The 18286-nt window shown below is 44.1% G+C and overlaps 2 protein-coding genes across 2 annotated transcripts in view; both read right to left on the reverse strand.

Moving 5' to 3' along the window:
- dnajc5ab (DnaJ (Hsp40) homolog, subfamily C, member 5ab) overlaps positions 1–18286 on the reverse strand; it is a 33406-nt gene that overhangs the window by 14003 nt on the left and 1117 nt on the right. The gene's annotated exons all lie outside the window — the stretch shown is intronic.
- Positions 9609–12515, reverse strand: LOC306940186 (N-alpha-acetyltransferase 25, NatB auxiliary subunit-like; the record flags this gene model as incomplete). The annotated part of the gene is made up of 1 exon (XM_079525193.1): positions 9609–12515. One exon carries the CDS (start codon positions 12513–12515, stop codon positions 9609–9611), a length of 2907 nt encoding a protein of 968 aa, XP_079381319.1.

Genomic DNA, 18286 nt, shown 5'->3' on the forward strand with positions numbered 1-18286 from the left:
GATATGGAGAAAATAGTCTTGCGTGGCCAGACTGTTGACTCCCACAAGTTTCCGGTCATACAGTCTGGAGAACAGGATCTCTGATCATGAGCAAGCGATAACGTGGAAGTGAAGCCTCCTCCCCACTTCCGTTTCGTCTTTACAGTCACGCAAATGTATACTTGCTTAGCAGAAATGGATATTAAAAAATGTAATGTAAAGATATTTTTAAAAGCTTCCTTACTGGAATTTCGGGAGGTATAGTTCCAGATTGTGTGGAATAGTTGTCTGGCTATGAGAGATTATGGAAGAAAATAACCTGACTAGTGACTGACTTCCTTTTGTTTTTAAACTAGTACGGCTAATAGTAATGTCAGTTGTGTGTGTTTCTGAAAGCCATTAGTCCCTGGTCATTCAAATCACCAGATGGCCGCTATCACCATGGAAACCTGGCATCGCCAAAGCAACACACCTCATACCACACCGGTTAACACCTCCCTCTCTGTCCCCGATTAACCAATGACAACACAGAATCAGCCTACCCCCGACTGGGATTAACCAATCGCTGTGAGCCATCACTACCCCAGGGATTATCCAGTGTGTGTGGTGAATAATCACATCCGGACATCAGTGAACATAAGCCAATGACATTCCACCTTACTGAGCCAGCAGCCAACGAGGCTGATGCATGCATGTATCTTCATTCATAAGAACCAACTGACTGGAAGAATTAACAGTGGAGTGAGTAGGACAGCATATGGTCTAGATTTAAGGTGGTACGCACGCACGCACGCACGGACGCACGCACACACGCACACAACTAGAAATACTGTCAAATGTGAGTTTATTAGAGGTTGAGTGCTTGTCTGTGTGTCAGTGTGTGTTTGTAGCTACAGTAGGGCATCTCTTTATAATTCCATGACCATGATCCGACTATAATTCGAGTCAGATCAGGTTTTGTGCTAGGAAATATTTCTGTGTGAGCGAGCGGTGATTCAGTGGTGGATAGATTTGGATCACTGCCACGCTATTGTCCTTTTGAATTAAGAATTACACACACAAGAGAATAGGGAGTAGTGACTCACACAGGTTGACCGACCACACACACACAAGAGAATTGGGAGTAGTGACTCACATAGGCGCACACACACACACACACACACACACACACACACACACACACACACACACACACACACACACACACACACACACACACACACACACACACACACACACACACACACACACACACACACACACACACACACACACACACACACACACACACACACACACACACACACACACACACACGCACACACACACGAGAATTGGGAGTAGTGACTCACATAGGTTGACTGACCAACCACACACACACACGTACAGCCCGTAGGGAATAGGTCTACTCTGATAGAACAAACGGCTATTTTTATTATATATATGTTGTATGGCATACAGCATTTTATATAATAATAATAATAGCATGAACTACATATATGACGTTTTGTTATCCCATGATACCCCAGCCATTGTTTTCTGAGTGAAAGGGTGATAAAAGGATCAAGAGGGTATTGAGCTTGTGCTGACTGGTCAGCTGCAGCCCTAGGGCTGGTACAGCAGCTGACCAGTTAGGCTTTACAATGCTATGTGAGGATCACGGGGCGCAACTCCTCTCAGCGATACTCTGAATTCACATCAGCAGCAGTATTTCTGCTGTTCTGAGAAAGCGGTGAAGTTCTGTCTGTCTGTGGAGAGGAATAACTGTCGCTTTCCCCACCACGGCAGGAGGTGGAGCCAGCGGAAAAAAAACGAGTGACAAAGTTGAAAAAAGTTCAACTTTGCCGGTGCCACTGTGTGGCAGCCAACCAGAAGCACGCAATGCTCTGAAGTAGGCGTAGACTAAGCATACACACACACTAGATACCATAGTCGGACAGAAACTGAATGGAACGTTGGTATTGATAAAGTTTTAAACTAGCAGTTGTGAGAAAAATTTTATTTAAAAAAAAAAAGAAGAGAGAAATTGAGAAACGGCTTAGCCTAATTCTTACCTAAAATATATATATAGAGGCCAAATAAGCTGCCAGAGAATCGTGAGCACCTCTCTGTGAGCTTTGCTGCCGGGCAGAGCTTTGCTGCCTTGAGCTGCTCGGAGCAGCAGAGCTCTCCCTGGACCACAACTCACTTAAGTTATTTATGAGGGTGTCACTCATACCTCGGCTCGGACATGCCCTGAGGACCCCCTCGAAAACGAGATGACGCATCTCAATGGGGCTTACCCTCAAAATCAATTTCAAATAATGTCCATTTTATTGCATTTTGCAATACAATGGAGCGATATACTGTAAATGACTGCCGCTGCTTGTGTGAATTCTTATAAAGGGAAATGAATGATCTTCCATAAAGTTCCATTTACTCCGATACCTTCAGGTTGTTGGTTAACTTGGTATAGTGTCATGCAGCACGGAGCTAGGTGTGTGAAACACCCATGTTTTGACCTTTTCCTGGATGGATTACCATTCATTGCTGACCTTCGTCTGCCCATAGCTGGGATAGTGGTTGAAAGGAGTTAGGCTTGTCCACAGTCCACACACCAGTGGCCCTACGTACAGTACTTTGTCACTAGGGCCCTTGTGCTGCTCTGAGTTCCCCTATATTTTAGCCAAGTTCCCCAAATAATACCCGGTGTGTCCAGGAGGAGGCACCGTAGGAGTCTTGGCAGAAGAGCTAGCTAAAGTGCCACAAACCAACCATGTGCTGCTCAGCTGAAGTTGCTGAAATTCCAGTTTCTAAAAAAACATAACATTCTCATAGTCACACGAACACCCACCCCTCAAGATATGGACTTGAGTGATTATTCAAAACAGATACAAAAATACATATAAGTTAACAGTGCAGGCACATCACCCAATCACACACATATGTTTTCTGCCCATCTATATACTGTAGACTGCGTGCGTGCGTGGTGTACAGTTGTGTGTGTTTTCTGTGTATGCATGAGCGCATTTGCTTGTAAAGTTGTTTGTGTGTGTGTGTGTGTGTGTGTGTCTGTCTAGTGGTTATTCTGTTGCTTTAACCTTTATTTGCCCAGGGAAGTTGTGGAGTGACACAGCTCTTTTACATCAACACCCTGTTTGACAATCAAACCCTGACCTAGGATCTGTCCAGCAACCACCTGCTACACATTTGACATAATGTATGGATTTATTTATGTTTTAGCTGGTGAAACGGAGCTACGATGTATTCTATTCCGCTTTATTGTTCTCTGCATTACAACTCTGGGGAATTAATGGATCTCTCACACACACACACACACTCACACACTCACACACACACCTTTTGATACAATATGTATAACTATACATGGGTCACACTCAAAATAAATCTGATTCATATCCTGATACAAGATAGTATGCATCACGATTCTTATTATGATATCAATATTGTACTTTTTTTGCTCCATACATTCTGTACAAGACCACACATTTCTGCAAGCACACACAGGCAAACAATTGTTTCACTCAAAACACAAAAAACACACACACACACACACACACACACACACACACACACACACACACACACACACACACACACACACACACACACACACACACACACACACACACACACACACACACACACACACACACACACACACACACACACACACACACACACACACACACACACACACACACACACACACACACAATTAGGTCGCTACATCCAGATGTGCTCTCCCTGCTTCCAGTGAACATCTGTCTCTCTGCACACAGTATAACTACAATGCAGCCTCCCTGAACACTGTCTAGCGTCTTTAGTTCAATGTTTGTTTTGTAAACACCATTGACAATGAAGGGGAAATTTACGTCTGTGCCATTTATGTCATATTGTCTCTTTATTGTTAATGGCGTTTAATGTTTGTGTTGGCACCGTTTGTTTTACATCACCATTACATCACCTAATCAACATGAGTTAGACATTAAGTATACATCTCCATTTCCATCTCCCTTCATCCCTCTATGTCCCCTTTGTCTCTTGTCTACAGTGAATCCAGTGTTCATTTAAGCACTTTGAACTCTAAGAGTACAAAACCACACATTTGTTAATATTTGAGCACCTTGAGTTAAATTAACATTAAGGATTTTGCTAGGTTTTGATGTCGTGACCGTCTGCCATTAACAATATTTAAAGGCATCAAGAAGTTAAGTATTTTACAGAGCCATTTTGGCTTCGCCTGGCCCTGACTTTACAATGTAGCTGGTGTTTTTCAAAGTTTGCAGTCATAAGTCCACGTTACAGCAATAATAACTCACTAATAGTGTGTGTGTGTGTGTGTGAGAGAGAGACAGAGACACATACAAGTTATACAACCATAAGGGCACCAGAAAATCAGGAAAGGAAGGAGGTGCAACACAGATTTTAAGTTGTATCTTTTACAAACAATGGTCTTATTGATGTGAATGAAAGTGTTGCATCTTCCTTTTATATTTTTCACAGTGTAACACCTTCCTGTTTTTCACAGTCGATAAAGGCCACCTCTTTGTGGCCTATATCGACACTGTGAACAGGGAGCTCCGGTGGGGCTGCCAGGCCAAATTTGTCAACACGTTCCGCCAGTTCCACGATGGGATGATGGATCGTGTGACCATTGGAGGACAAGAGTCTGCATCTTTCCCTGTGTGCAGTGCTGTACAGGGGTAGGACAAGGGTCTGCATCTTTCCCTGTGTGCAGTGCTGTACAGGGGTAAGACAAGGGTCTGCATCTTTCCCTGTGTGCAGTGCTGTACAGGGGTAAGACAAGGGTCTGCATCTTTCTCTGTGTGCAGTGCTGTACAGGGGTAAGACAAGGGTCTGCATCTTTCCCTGTGTGCAGTGCTGCATAGGGGTAAGACAAGAGTCTGCATCTTTCCCTGTGTGCAGTGCTGTACAGGGGTAAGACAAGGGTCTGCATCTTTCCCTGTGTGCAGTGCTGTACAGGGGTAAGACAAGGGTCTGCATCTTTCCCTGTGTGCAGTGCTGCATAGGGGTAAGACAAGAGTCTGCATCTTTCCCTGTGTGCAGTGCTGCCCAGGGGTAAGACAAGGGTCTGCATCTTTCCCTGTGTGCAGTGCTGTACAGGGGTAAGACAAGGGTCTGCATCTTTCCCTGTGTGCAGTGCTGCCCAGGGGTAAGACAAGGGTCTGCATCTTTCCCTGTGTGCAGTGCTGTACAGGGGTAAGACAAGGGTCTGCATCTTTCCCTGTGTGCAGTGCTGCCCAGGGGTAAGACAAGGGTCTGCATCTTTCCCTGTGTGCAGTGCTGCCCAGGGGTAAGACAAGGGTCTGCATCTTTCCCTGTGTGCAGTGCTGTACAGGGGTAAGACAAGGGTCTGCATCTTTCCCTGTGTGCAGTGCTGTACAGGGGTAAGACAAGGGTCTGCATCTTTCCCTGTGTGCAGTGCTGAACAGGGGTAAGACAAGAGTGTGTGCACGTAAGCAAAGTAAGGGTGTGATTGTGCGAGACGGACACAAATACAAGTTATACCATAAGGGGAAAATCAGGAAAGGAAGGATGTGCAACACAGATATTAAGTTTCATCTTTTACAATAAATAGTATTGAATGTGAATGAAAGTGTTGCACCTTCCTTTTCCGTTTTTCACATTCGTTTTTCACATTCCTGTTTATCAGAGTTTGGACATTCAAACTCATTTCAGTTAAACTGTACTGTAAGATTAGTTATTGTTGTGCTCTGCTCATGCTGCCACTAGAGCCTGGTGACACAACGAGGTAACATCACGTGTTAATGTTAAGGTTTCAGAGTTGCTTAAAAAGATTGTTCTGTTGTTGATTGAAATGTTATGACGCTAATTCTACATAATAGTTTGAAAAACTGTACTACTATGGCAATCAGCAGGCTGATCGTAGAGCACTGCTAGAAGCCACTATCCCCCTGGGTTATTTTTTCGATTGGAAATCCCATAGGGAAATATTAGATCTCATCTGTGTTCTGTGTTCCAAAAATAAACAAACCAGCCAGACAATTTTATTGATATATACGAAGCAATTGACACTATCAAGAAGGAAAAAAATCGCACCTGTGTGAAGCGAGGGCTCTAATATATTAACTCATGTTGATTAAGTGATGTAATGGTGATGTAAAACAAACGGTGCCAACACAAACATTAAACACCATTAACAATAAAGAGACAATATGACGTGATGAGGCACATTATGACGTACATTTTCCCTTCATTGTCAATGGCGTTTACAAAACAAACATTGAACTAAAGACAAACATTAAACCTGTATATAGAAAAAAAATCACACCCGTGTGAACTGAGTGGTGTAAGGTATTATATAGCCTGATCAGCTGTGGTCTGACGTAATGTCTGACGTAATGAAATCACACCCGTGTGAACTGGGTGACCATAGCAACCATGCTCATTTATTTTGGTACGGACAGACACGTAAACTAACAAAGCCAGTTGTAGGAGTGGTTTACACCACTCAAAAAGTAACTCAATATCATAAATGACAGTCACATAACTGACAAAAATTGCTTTTCTTATATGACGCAAAGATTTCCAGATGGGAATTTAAATAGAAACAATACTTTTCTGTTACCCAGAGGTAGCGGGAGTGACATCATGACTTCACTCTATTCAGAGTGACTCTACGCCCCTCCATCTCCTTTTCCCCTCTGTCTTGTCTACATCCCACCATCTTCATGCATCCATCTATCTCCCTCTGTCTCTCTACGCCTCTAGCTTGACCTGCATGCAATATTTATATATACACTAGTCCATACCCATTTGGGGATATGATATGAGTGCTTTGTGAGTGCACCCAAGTGAAGGAGGGTCCGGGAGCTGTCCTATCGTCTCTCCTCTGTCAGTAATGTGACATCCGCACATGTACTCCCACATTTTTAGCATGGGATATGTGGCGCACCCGTTATGCGATGCTCAACCAATCACAGCGCAGAATGGCACACCTTCCAGCCAATCACAGAGCAGAATGGCACAGCTTCCAGACAAAATCACTGTGCCAATTTCGGTGCCATTCATGGTAGTTTGTGTCCAATCACAGCGTCAATTTCCGTCCTCATTAGCAAAATAAATAAATTCGGATACCGCCAATGCACTGAATGGGACATTATCACGTTTAGGGACACGTCACTCAGCTCTCCGTCTCCCTTCCTCCTCTCATCTCCCCAAAACGTCTCCTACCCATCCGTTTGCCCTCTCCTTTCTACTCTGCATCCCTTCTTTCATTCTCTTCAATTCTCTCCTCTTTCCCTCTCTTAACCACCTATTTTTCTCATGTCACATGCATGCGTTTTTCCATTGCTCTTTCCATCCTCTCTCATCATCATCATCAACTCTGCTTGTCCCATCTCTCGACACCTCATCACCTCCTAATTAGATTATCATACCATCTGTCTCTCTCGCCATCTATCTACCATCTCCTGTCACCTCTTATTATCTAGTGCTCTGTGACTATTTTGTCTTTTCAAAATGTAAGGTAAACCAAAACAATCTATGGTTCATTTTTCATGGAAACATACAGTTATACACCAGTGTTTTAATAGGTGCCTCATCCCCTCACCCATAATGTTATAACATGACTGTTGAATTCAAAGACCGTACACAAAATATCACAGCAATACCTTGCTTACACTGGTTGCGTTATCACTTTCTACTTTTCAATAAGCCTTGGGACACCATGTCATTTCCTATTGCCATTTTCTCAAAAGACGTCATTTCAACCAGTCCTACTTCTCTGTCTCGCACCCTCTCTCCATCATGTGTATGCCTCACTCAGTGTGAGTCACTGACTGTCACTGTGCGTCATGTTGTTTCTCGCACCACCACATCTGCCAAGCGGCACACACCATACCGGTTTCCTATGTTTAACCCATTTTGACCTGAGATCAGATTCAAAAAATGTCTTCTACATCCTGAAAGTTTTCTGAAAAAGTTATGTTTCTATGTCAGTCGCTATGAGCTTGTAGATGTGCTATTTTTTAATAGCTAAAGCATAACATGATGCCAACAACAAAAGGGGTTCCCGCCCAAAATGGGTTAACCACTTGAACACCGGCATCCATATTCGGAATATGCTATTTCACCAAAAATAGCCTAATTTATAAGTTCCCGAAACGTGAGCTTGTAGATTGGCTATATTTGACAAAGAGTTTTGGTGTCGATAGACAAAAGCGGCCCAAGTAGAGAGAACTCAGGTCCAGTTTACTCAGTCTACAAGGTTTAAGTGGCTAAGTGTGAGTTTGGGGCATATGTGGGATGTGATGGATGGGGTGAAAAAGCCATCCGAGACTGTGTGAGCGTGCACGCACGCAGGACAATGGCCCGGTCAGACGCCGACAGACGCCACACCGGTGTTGTTTTGTTTGTTTTAACATCTAACAACCACATGCGTTCTAACTACGATCGTTAATGTAGTAGGTGTAAGATCTAGAACCCAATTTGCAATTCTGTGGAGTGTGCTTGTGCACATAAACGCGCCGATACTACCAAAGCTATCTGGCGGTCCCTCCCGTGAACAGTGGACCGGGCGACATCCCTGCGGTGTGCCCATTCACCATCTATCCGTCCACTATCGGAGTGTCGGTGGACGTCCAGGCCCATGAGACCGGCACCCGGCGACCTCTCTGTGGGGTATCTGTCCACGGTTAGAGCAGCGGTGAGCGGACGTACAGGCGGAGGGTGCTTTTGCTTCATCACCCGGACGACGGTATATGAGCGACTGCATGGGAACTTTGCTTGATTTGGTGGTCCAGCCTGGGACATGCCCACAGACTGAGACTGGTTGTTGGGAGGGTTTCGGCCATTTGGGATGTCCAGAGGCGAGGCAGAAGGACTGGCAAAGTTTTGTACTGTGACTGTCTGCTACGTTTGATGGCCGCCATATATGGCGGAGATGCTGAGTGACATTAACAACCAATCATGTTGTATTGTGAAGACAATACATGTGCCATGACTTTGTGAATGCACTCTAAACTGCACATCTAATGTTTATGTCCGTGTGTACTGTTCTTATAGTGTGGACATCGATACATTATTTAAGTGGGTGTGTGTGTGTGTGTGTGTGTGACATACCTATAGATTAGTCTTCTGGGTGGGAACACATTCTCAGAATTCTTAGAAGTTATTATTATAACCTATAATAACTGGCATAATTAACTGGTCTTAAATACTGTACTGTTCTTCACAGACAGAGTAAGAAAACTGTTTTTATCATTTGCGTTACCCACCTTTTTGGTATTCTTTAATCTACAGTGTATGATAGTTAATTGAAGTACATATTATACTCCAAATGTTCTTATATATAATTGAATGAGTAACTGACAAGGTTCTGTGCTTAACGTCTTACAAATGTTCCAAGTTTGTGTTTGACAGCATGAATAAAAAAAATTAAAAAATAAAATCCAGACATGGAAAATATACATATATATATATGATTGAGGGGAAAAAGGTAATTGATGGGGTGTGTGCCATGGGAGAACCAAAGGAATGTGTAGATGTGATGGTGAGAAGACAGATGGTATTGTGGGGGGGGGGGGGGGGAACCAGTAGCTGGAGGTAAAAATTATTCAATTTGGGTAATTTTTTGACAGTATTCAGATCTTGAGGTTCTTTATAGTTGCCATTCTCTTCTTGAGCAGATCTCCAAGCTCTCGCAGCGAGCACAGGTAACTACTTTGTACCTTGTCCATAACAGACCTGGTAAACGACATCGCCTCATCTGTGTCCCCGTCTAAGGTGAGAATGGCAAGCATGGCGGCTGATATACCGGTCTCCTGTCCCTTTATATGCTCCAGAGCCTGGGTAAGTAGCCCCTGCAAGCTGCCCCTCAGTTCCTGGAACCCACAAACGACTGCTGGCAGAGCAGTATTGCTGTCCTTTTTCTTCTTCTGTAAGCTTATCATGAGTGGTCGGAGGACCTTGGCAGAGTAACTGGCAACCCAGAAGACGATGCTCACAGTCTCAATGAAGAAAACAAGGTTTTCTAATAACGAGGGCTTGGTTTTTAATATTCTGTCTTTTGTTTCCAATAGATCTCCTTTGCATTTATTCAATATTTCTTGAAGCTGTACTATTAATGATTTGAAACAGTTACAGATCTGGGTTTGAAGCTTTGATAACTCATTGAGTCCAACAGTCTCCAGCTCCTGTAGATGGAGAGATAACTGAAAGGCAGCAGCCTGGCATTGACAGCTCCCACTGGACAGAGCTGAGGCCAAACGCGTGGGAGTGGGGCCCAGGAATGGATATTGCGTGCATTTCTCTGATATCTGAATTGCAGTCTGCAGAGTCTTTTCAAGCTGAGAGAGCAAGCTACGGAGGATGGAGCCCATGTCTCCAACTCCGTTCTCACAGGACATCTCCGAGTTCTGTTGTAACGGGACATGTCTGTGCAGGGTCAATGAAGCAATGAGGCGGAGTGTTAGAGAGCGTATCCTCAGCCACACCAATTCCTCCTCCAGAGACAGACGTCGGTGCTCCTCGGTTGAAGTTTGATCGTGAGGATCCCAGCTGATAAAGATGGTGAAATCTCTGTTGTCGCTCATGCAAGCCCAGGGAATGTCATCCTCCTCTGGACACAAACCCATGGCCTTTAAACTCACCTCCAAACTCGACACAATGTCTGCCTCTAGGAAAAGTTCCAGCAGCATTCTCTCAGTGCGGACCTGGGCAAAGTGCAGCGATTGGTTGAGCCTGCTCCTGAGCTTAATAAATTCGGGAATTTTCTCAAACGCTCCGTACTTGTACACCTGGATGATATACTCATTGATATCTTTTTGGTTAGAGTGGAAAAACCTGAGGGAGAGATTATAGGACCGGGAGGCAGCAGCAAACTGACCCAAAGACTCTGCATACCGCGTTAACAGATGACCAATGTTGTCATGTTGTACATGTTTAGCATTCAGACTGTAATACAGATCCACTACAGGCTCAAAGACTCCCAGGCGACAGTATAAGAGCAGCAGCAACAACTTGAACTGAGCATTATAGGGGCTGTGAGATAAACCCTCCAGGAGGACACCCAAACACTGCCATGCCATATTCCCATCCCCAGTCTCTGTCCATAGGTCAATGTATACATGAGCTGCCATGAGACAATACATATCTGAGAACTGCAACTCCGTCTTCGTAGCTGTCTTTCCAAACTGTAGCCCGTGACGATAATGAGCTTTAAGTTCTCTGATAAGCCGCAATTTTCCTTCTATGTCCAACAGGTGATGCAATCCAAGGAAACGGCTCAGCTGAAACAAACATAAATGTTTCTGTAGTGTTTTGATATTCCCTGGAAATGCAAAGCCATCCTCCATCTTTTGCCCCAATGGAACTGCTTCCCCCAGTCGGTTAATACACTGAACGTGTTGGTCAGGGGAGAGCAGATGCAGGTATATTTTCAGGTCAGTGACGCAGCAGGGTTTGTCTCCAAACTTCTTAACGAACTGCACCATCAGCTCTAAGGGATCAGCTATCTGGCCAACTTCAGGACAGCCACTCTTTCTCAATCTGTGTATTAGTTCAAGACGGGCTAGATAAGGGCCTCTGAGCTGATGCGAGTCCTTCATCTCCTCCCCCTTAATTCTGTCCTCTACAAACCTCACCACTTCAGCCACAGAGTGATGCACTGTGCCTTCTATAGACTGCTCCCCTTCCTCTGGTGGGCTCCATGACTGGTCCATGAGGTGGAAGAAAGAGTCAAAGTATGAGGGATAGAACTGCCAATCATCTGGATTTTTGACTAACAGCTTGTGGGACAAAGCATTACACTCTGGCCAGCTCTGTAGTCGCTTGTAGAGCGTCATACACTTCTTCTCTCTACTCTGTAGCTCACTGGTTAGTTTCTGCCCAAGTGGGCCTCTGATCACTTCGAGAGCATCAACACATTTTCCGAGCCGCTCTAAGATCATGATGTACAGCTGCACCTCTGCCTCCGCTTCAATCTTGCCTTCCTTGACCATTTTTTCCACCATGCGTTCTGCCAGGGGGAGGAACATGGTCTGGGCCATCTTCTCATCTTTTGCTGAGTCAGCCTGCATCACCAGACTCATGACAGACCAAAAGTAGTAGGGATTCTTGGGAACAATTTTATAGAGGGCCATTCCTACCTGCTGCATCTTCTTGTACTCCTCCACACGAGCATAGGCCATGAAAAGGTGGGATTGATACTCCTCATTTAGAGGGACCTTCTTGACTGCAGCCTCATAGAGCTTAGTTACCAACTCGGGTCGATGCATGTCTATGTACAGCATAGTCAGAGCCTGCAATGAGTTGTCATCAGTTGCTTCTAGTGTGGCAACTTCCTGGGCCAAAGTAAAAGCCTCATCCTGCTTCCCTGTCCTCTGTAGTCCAATGGCCTTTAGGACCTTGGCACAGAGCAGGTCCTTATGCTTCTTTAGGAGTTTATCTGCCTGCTGGATAGCCATCTTGTTGTTTCCATTGTCAAGAAATTCATAAATTGGTCTCAGCCGTCTGTCATTGGGATCCTGCACATGGCCGCGTGTCACCATGATGGTGGAGTTTTCCTCAACTCTTGAAATCCTTGAGACAACAGTTCTGTATGTCACTATCAGCCCTTTAAAGGTGGTCTGTGTGAGGCACAGCTCCTCAGAGGCGAGCCATCAGTAAGAGGGTCTGTCTGTCAGTGGGCAACAGAATTGTCTTCAGAATTTGTTTGCCCATTTTATACTTTGAGATATTTAACTTTCATTTTATATTGATGACGTCAATTCGGCTCTGATTGGACTGAAACATTGCCCAAATTTGGAGTCATACATCATAAATATGTCAGACTACTGACGTCACCGGCCGGCCACATAGAGTCCAACCGAGATCCACATTGAAGCCACGCCGTTCCCATGTGGAAAGAGCCACATGATTATAAAACAATTGTTACAATAAAAGTGTTACAATAATAGCTCTATATTCTGATAGCAATGATTGCTATAGTGTTTGTAAAGTAAAATGGTTCTTCCTTTCTCCATCTCATTAGCAAAGCAAACCAAAAATAAACTGTCATGGCAGGATACCAATAGTATCCAATCAGGAGAGAGAAATACATAAAATAGCTGAACATTTAAAAATAGAAGCCGATAAATGACCTTTGGTCGTTCTCTCTCGATTGTATAAAATTGGTATCCTGACCTGAAAATGTATCTGTTTTGAGACCCCTGATACTGAACAATCTGGTGAAGAAATGTGCTCAGTCATGGGGGGTGAAAATGGATGGTTTGAAGTGGTAGTGTGTCCTGCTTTTATTTCCCACCGCAAAAGAGAATGAAGGCGTGGCCCTTGCGCACAACTCCAAGGCCGTCTTGAGTGACAGGCAGCGACGCCGACAGGCAGCGACGCCGACAGGCAGCGACGCTGACAGGCAGCGCTGTTAGAGGCAGGCAGCGTTGTAATGGTTTGGTAATGTAATGGATGTGGTTTGGGCTTTAGATTGCACCAGGTGATAATTATATTTATACATACATTACATAAACGCCTTGTAACACTTTTTTTTGCCAGGGAATTTTTCAGAATAAAAGGCGCCAAGCAGATGAGGCAGATTTTACTCTGAAAAGCCGCCGCCGTCCATTTCCCCCAAAAACTGGGAGGTGAAATCTTCCATTACTACCTCACGCTAATAAGTCTGATCTCTCTTTAGAAGTATTAACCCATTTTGGGCGGGAACCCCCTTTGGTGTTTTAACTAAGCATTATGCTACACTTTAGCTATTGAAAAATAGCAGATCTACAAGCTCATAGCACGCCACCGAGTGGCACGCTACGAGCTTGTAGGTCTGCTATTTTTGAAAAATCGACGTCAGGCCTAAATGGGTTAATATTCTAAACAAGATGCAGGATGAAGTCAGAAATTAGGACAGGACATGTTCTGATCAAAACCACGGACAGCACCGTAGATTCAGAGTAAATAAGGAAGATTGTTGGCCGGTAAACCAGGAAGTGAATGGCTGCGTGCGCAGCAGAACAGCTCTGGGACGGACGAGCAAGGCGATGCTTAGCAACGGCCGATGTCAAAAAAATGATTTTGGCGATCCCGTTTTACCTAAAGATGTTATGGGCATGTGTTAACATATTATAGTTATTTTAGATCGCATTTTAACGCACTATCCATCTCTCTCGCCATCTATCTATCCCTCCATCTATCCACTTATCTATCCACCGATCTGTTTTTTCAATGTATTGATTGACAACTTTATTAACAGTTTGCAAAGTTTGCTAAGAGGATGTTAAACCCAAGAAACAATATGGAACGCTTGCATTGGGGACCAACTTCCATTCATATGAGGAAATTCGCCAGAAGAGAAAGGCATAGGCTATAATAACTGTTAACACCAGTGTGTTAAAAGAACTATAATATATGTTACAGGCAGCAGCGTGTACAAATATACCGGTAATCATTGCTTGGTGCGATCTTTAACAGCACTGCGTGTCAGCATCACTGCCTGTCAGCGTCACTGCCTGTCACTCAAGATGGACGTGGGGGTGTGTTTAGGCACCTCCATTTTCTTTTGTGGTGGGAAATGATAGCAGGTGGTAGTGTGACGGTCACTGGCGGAGGTACAAAGAAGCTAGAAGCTATTATGGCAAATCCGTCCCACCCACTCCAGAAGCAACAGGGTTTCAGGCAGATTCCTCCTCCCCAGCAGGTGAAGAATTGACTGTCTTTTGTGCCGGTAGCCCTGAGGTAATGCCATGCCACTCAAATTCAAATGAGCTTTATTGGCATGACAAAACATGCATTTACATTGCCAAAGCATGTGTTAAAATACAATAAAAACTGTTGAAAATGGGGAAGTGGTACAGCATTGTGTAAACAGTCATGGTCACTCTCAATCCATTGACTAATGTCTTTTGCTCACACTCATGCGTCTGGTGTTTTGCTCTATTCTCTTGCATCAGTCCTGTGTTTTATTGCTGCTGCACTGCCATTGGTGACTGAATTTCCCTCGTGAGATCAATAAAGGTCTATCAATCTATAAGTTAGAAGAGCATTGTGTGTGGGAGGAGGCGGGACTGTCTGGCAGCACTGGCAGACAGCAGTGTGCATGTGTAGCACCTTACAGTACGTTTTAACAGCGGGAGAACAACGATGAGCTGCGATCATGAATTTCATTGGCTATCGCCAAATCGCCGGCTATCGCCGGACGATGTCTCCCGAAAAGATGAATTATTTGTATCTTTTCGGGCGACGTTCCTCTGCATATCGCCTGTTATCGCCAGTAGTCGACAGGTCCCATAGACAAATAATGCACTTCCGGAAAATCCGTCTGTCTGTATACGTATTGTCACTGTCGGCTGGAAAGCTTGGTGAAGGTGACATGAAGTTAGGTGAAAAGAGATGGATAGAAAGGGAAAGCAGAGACAGAGAGGAGGCGGAGAGATGGATAGAGACAGAAAGACAGTCACATACATACACTACAGGTACATAAAACAGCTCTTGGCCTGATATACCGATGACAGGGGGGTATTCTTTTCACTGTCATGACACACACAGCCCTGGGCATTCCTCTCAGGCAATCAATGAATGGTAAGATGATCTCATTGGCTACACTACTGACTGACATGGTAAACACAGCTGGTCTGCTGGTCATTTAGATTTTAGATTTAAAACTCATGAAGTGAAATATACGCCATTACGAAAATGTTAGTGTTGTGGATCCAGTCCAATTCATTAGCTAATGTTCAATCAGCATTCAGTTGCACGCACGCACGCACGCACGCACGCACACACGCACACACACACAGGTTTTGTCTATTTTTTTCCACTCGCCAGATGCAAAGTTCAGATCTAGGTCAAGAGGACAAGACAGGACAGCACAACATTTAAGAGAAATATACAAAATACAAGGATAATAGGAGAAAAGAGATGTGTAAAGAGAAAGCCAGAGGGAGATCTGGTGTGACACACTGAACAAGACTAGGAGTAGGTCAGGACGAACATCTATATAAAGTAGTTCAAAAGAATGTTTGACAGCGCCTTGTGACCAGCAATCACACGACTGTTACACTTTACTGTCAAGGATGACAAGCCCATGACCCTGGATCTGATTCGAGTACACTCGCAAAGGGATTTCCCTCATTCCCTGCACAACAAAACCTTTATTCACTAGATGTAGTGCATTTTTCAGAGCTCACTGTTGTGTGCCAAAGAAAAGTCCTTGAGATGCAGCAAAAAAGTGTTTGATTGTTTCTATATTCATTCCAGCATTGTTACTATAATCCATGTTTGCACAGCATAAAGGTGTGACCTTTTAGATGAGCTTTTTTTTTAGGTTTGTAATGGTATGATGAGGAGAAGATGGAGGCAGCAGTGAGTTGTGGAGAACACCAACTCAAATCAGTCAAACTATTCTATAACCAATCAGTTCTTTGTGGGAGGCCAGTTCTCCGCCAGTCAGCCCAACCAAGGGAAACTCCCACTGAGAGATATTTTGGGTTCATAGGGGTGTGTGACAGCACCACTGATACGACGCTGCAACTTAGCAGAAAACACTTGGTCTAAATTTCTGCAGCCTGACTGGCAACTGCATGTGGGTTGAGACAGAGCTGTAGTCTAGTTTTTTTCAGACGGTATACCGTGATTATTCCCTGCGCGTATAGGCTATACGCTCGCACGTGGTCAATGCATGAAATGATTAGCAGACGGCAATGCGGCATATGCTTATTTTCAAACATGTTTGCACGCCAACGGCATACATATAACGGCAGAACACACCTATGGGTTGAGAGTTTAAATGGCATGTGGGTATAACTGGTGCTCGTTACTGAGGGGGGTTGTATGTTAACAACATGGGAAGTGTCGACTGTTTGTGTTAATTAGCCTGGGTTGGAGAGTGAGAGCCTATTATTCATAAGCACATTAAGCCTACTGCTGCTTAATGACTTGAAAATGGTACAAACAACAATAAGAAACTGTTCAAATTGATTGATATTTTTAACTAACTACATAAATGTTATCCATCCACTTAACTAAAAGAAAGGAATTGTATTTAATAGATATTTTTTAGTTTAACAAATGGCAAATAAATTGCAGCAATCCATGGGGAATCCATGGAGGGCATGGATTCCCAGCCGGCCAGCTGGTTCAATTCCTAGCTGAGTGGACCATTTGCTGTATGTTATTCCTCTACACTAAAACAAAAAACATGATACCGATTACCAAATAAAATATACAGTAATGAAAACAGAGACCTCAAATATTACACAACGTGCTGCCAGGGAAGAGGGAATCACAAGACTACCAGAATCGGGCCACCAGGTTTTACACAACCCGTGGAGACAGTGACCAGCTGCCTCCAATTCCTTGATGGCCTCCACTACTCCAACCAACCAGGAACCAGCAACAGTGAAGGAAAGCACACATAAGCCATGGCAGAGGCCCTGGGGCCATCACAGTCACTGCCTAAACCAGGCTATGAGTAAACAGACTAATCAATAAACCAGTTTAATTCTCAGTGCATCCCTTATTTGCTACCTGTAGCCTCAGTGCCTGTCCAAAACACTGTGGTATTTATTTACATGACTAGGTGAGGACCAGCAGGCTATTAAAAGAAGGCAGCACATACAGTCACAGTATTATCTTCATCCACAACTGGACACATCAGCCTCTATGCTCAAGCACAGATAAGCTGGCTCTGACAGAAGTCACATGATGATTCACGGTGCTACAGCAATGCATACTTCCATTTTATAAGCAATGCATACTTCCATTTTATACAGTATTTGTGGTCCATAATAAAGCAGTTCTGATTCTGCAAAGGCTAAAGCCCTATGCATACTCCACTTTTAGCCGGTGATAAGGTGGTGACTGAAAACTACAATATGACGTCACTCATGTGGTCACCGCTCACACAAACACATGTTTGTGTGGTTAGTTTTTACTAACCACTGTTTCAGTGGGCACCTTATCACCTAAAACTGGAGTATGAACAGACCTTAAGTGATGTTAATGGAATGCAATGACATCATTTTTGCCCAGTGTGACGGAATTGTGGTTCTAGAGATTTACACCTCATTAATGTGGATCATGTGAGCACTTATCTTTCTATCAGCATTTTGAAATCAGTCTCAGCAGTAAAAATGTTGACATCTAGCTAGCAGCAGAACAGGCCATTGTGGCTTCCTGTAGAAACAGGCCTGTTGTCTGGCAACTGGTTCTCATGTCTAACAAGGCAGAGAAGACATTTAGGCCTCTGGCAGGTTGTCACGTAATGAGGTTTCCAGCCAATCAAGAGTGCAGAATACCATTTTCTCTCTCTCTTTCTTTCTTTCTT

The sequence above is a fragment of the Electrona antarctica genome (genome assembly GCF_951216825.1).
Source record: "Electrona antarctica genome assembly, chromosome: 2".
NCBI classification, from domain to species: Eukaryota; Metazoa; Chordata; class Actinopteri; order Myctophiformes; family Myctophidae; genus Electrona; species Electrona antarctica.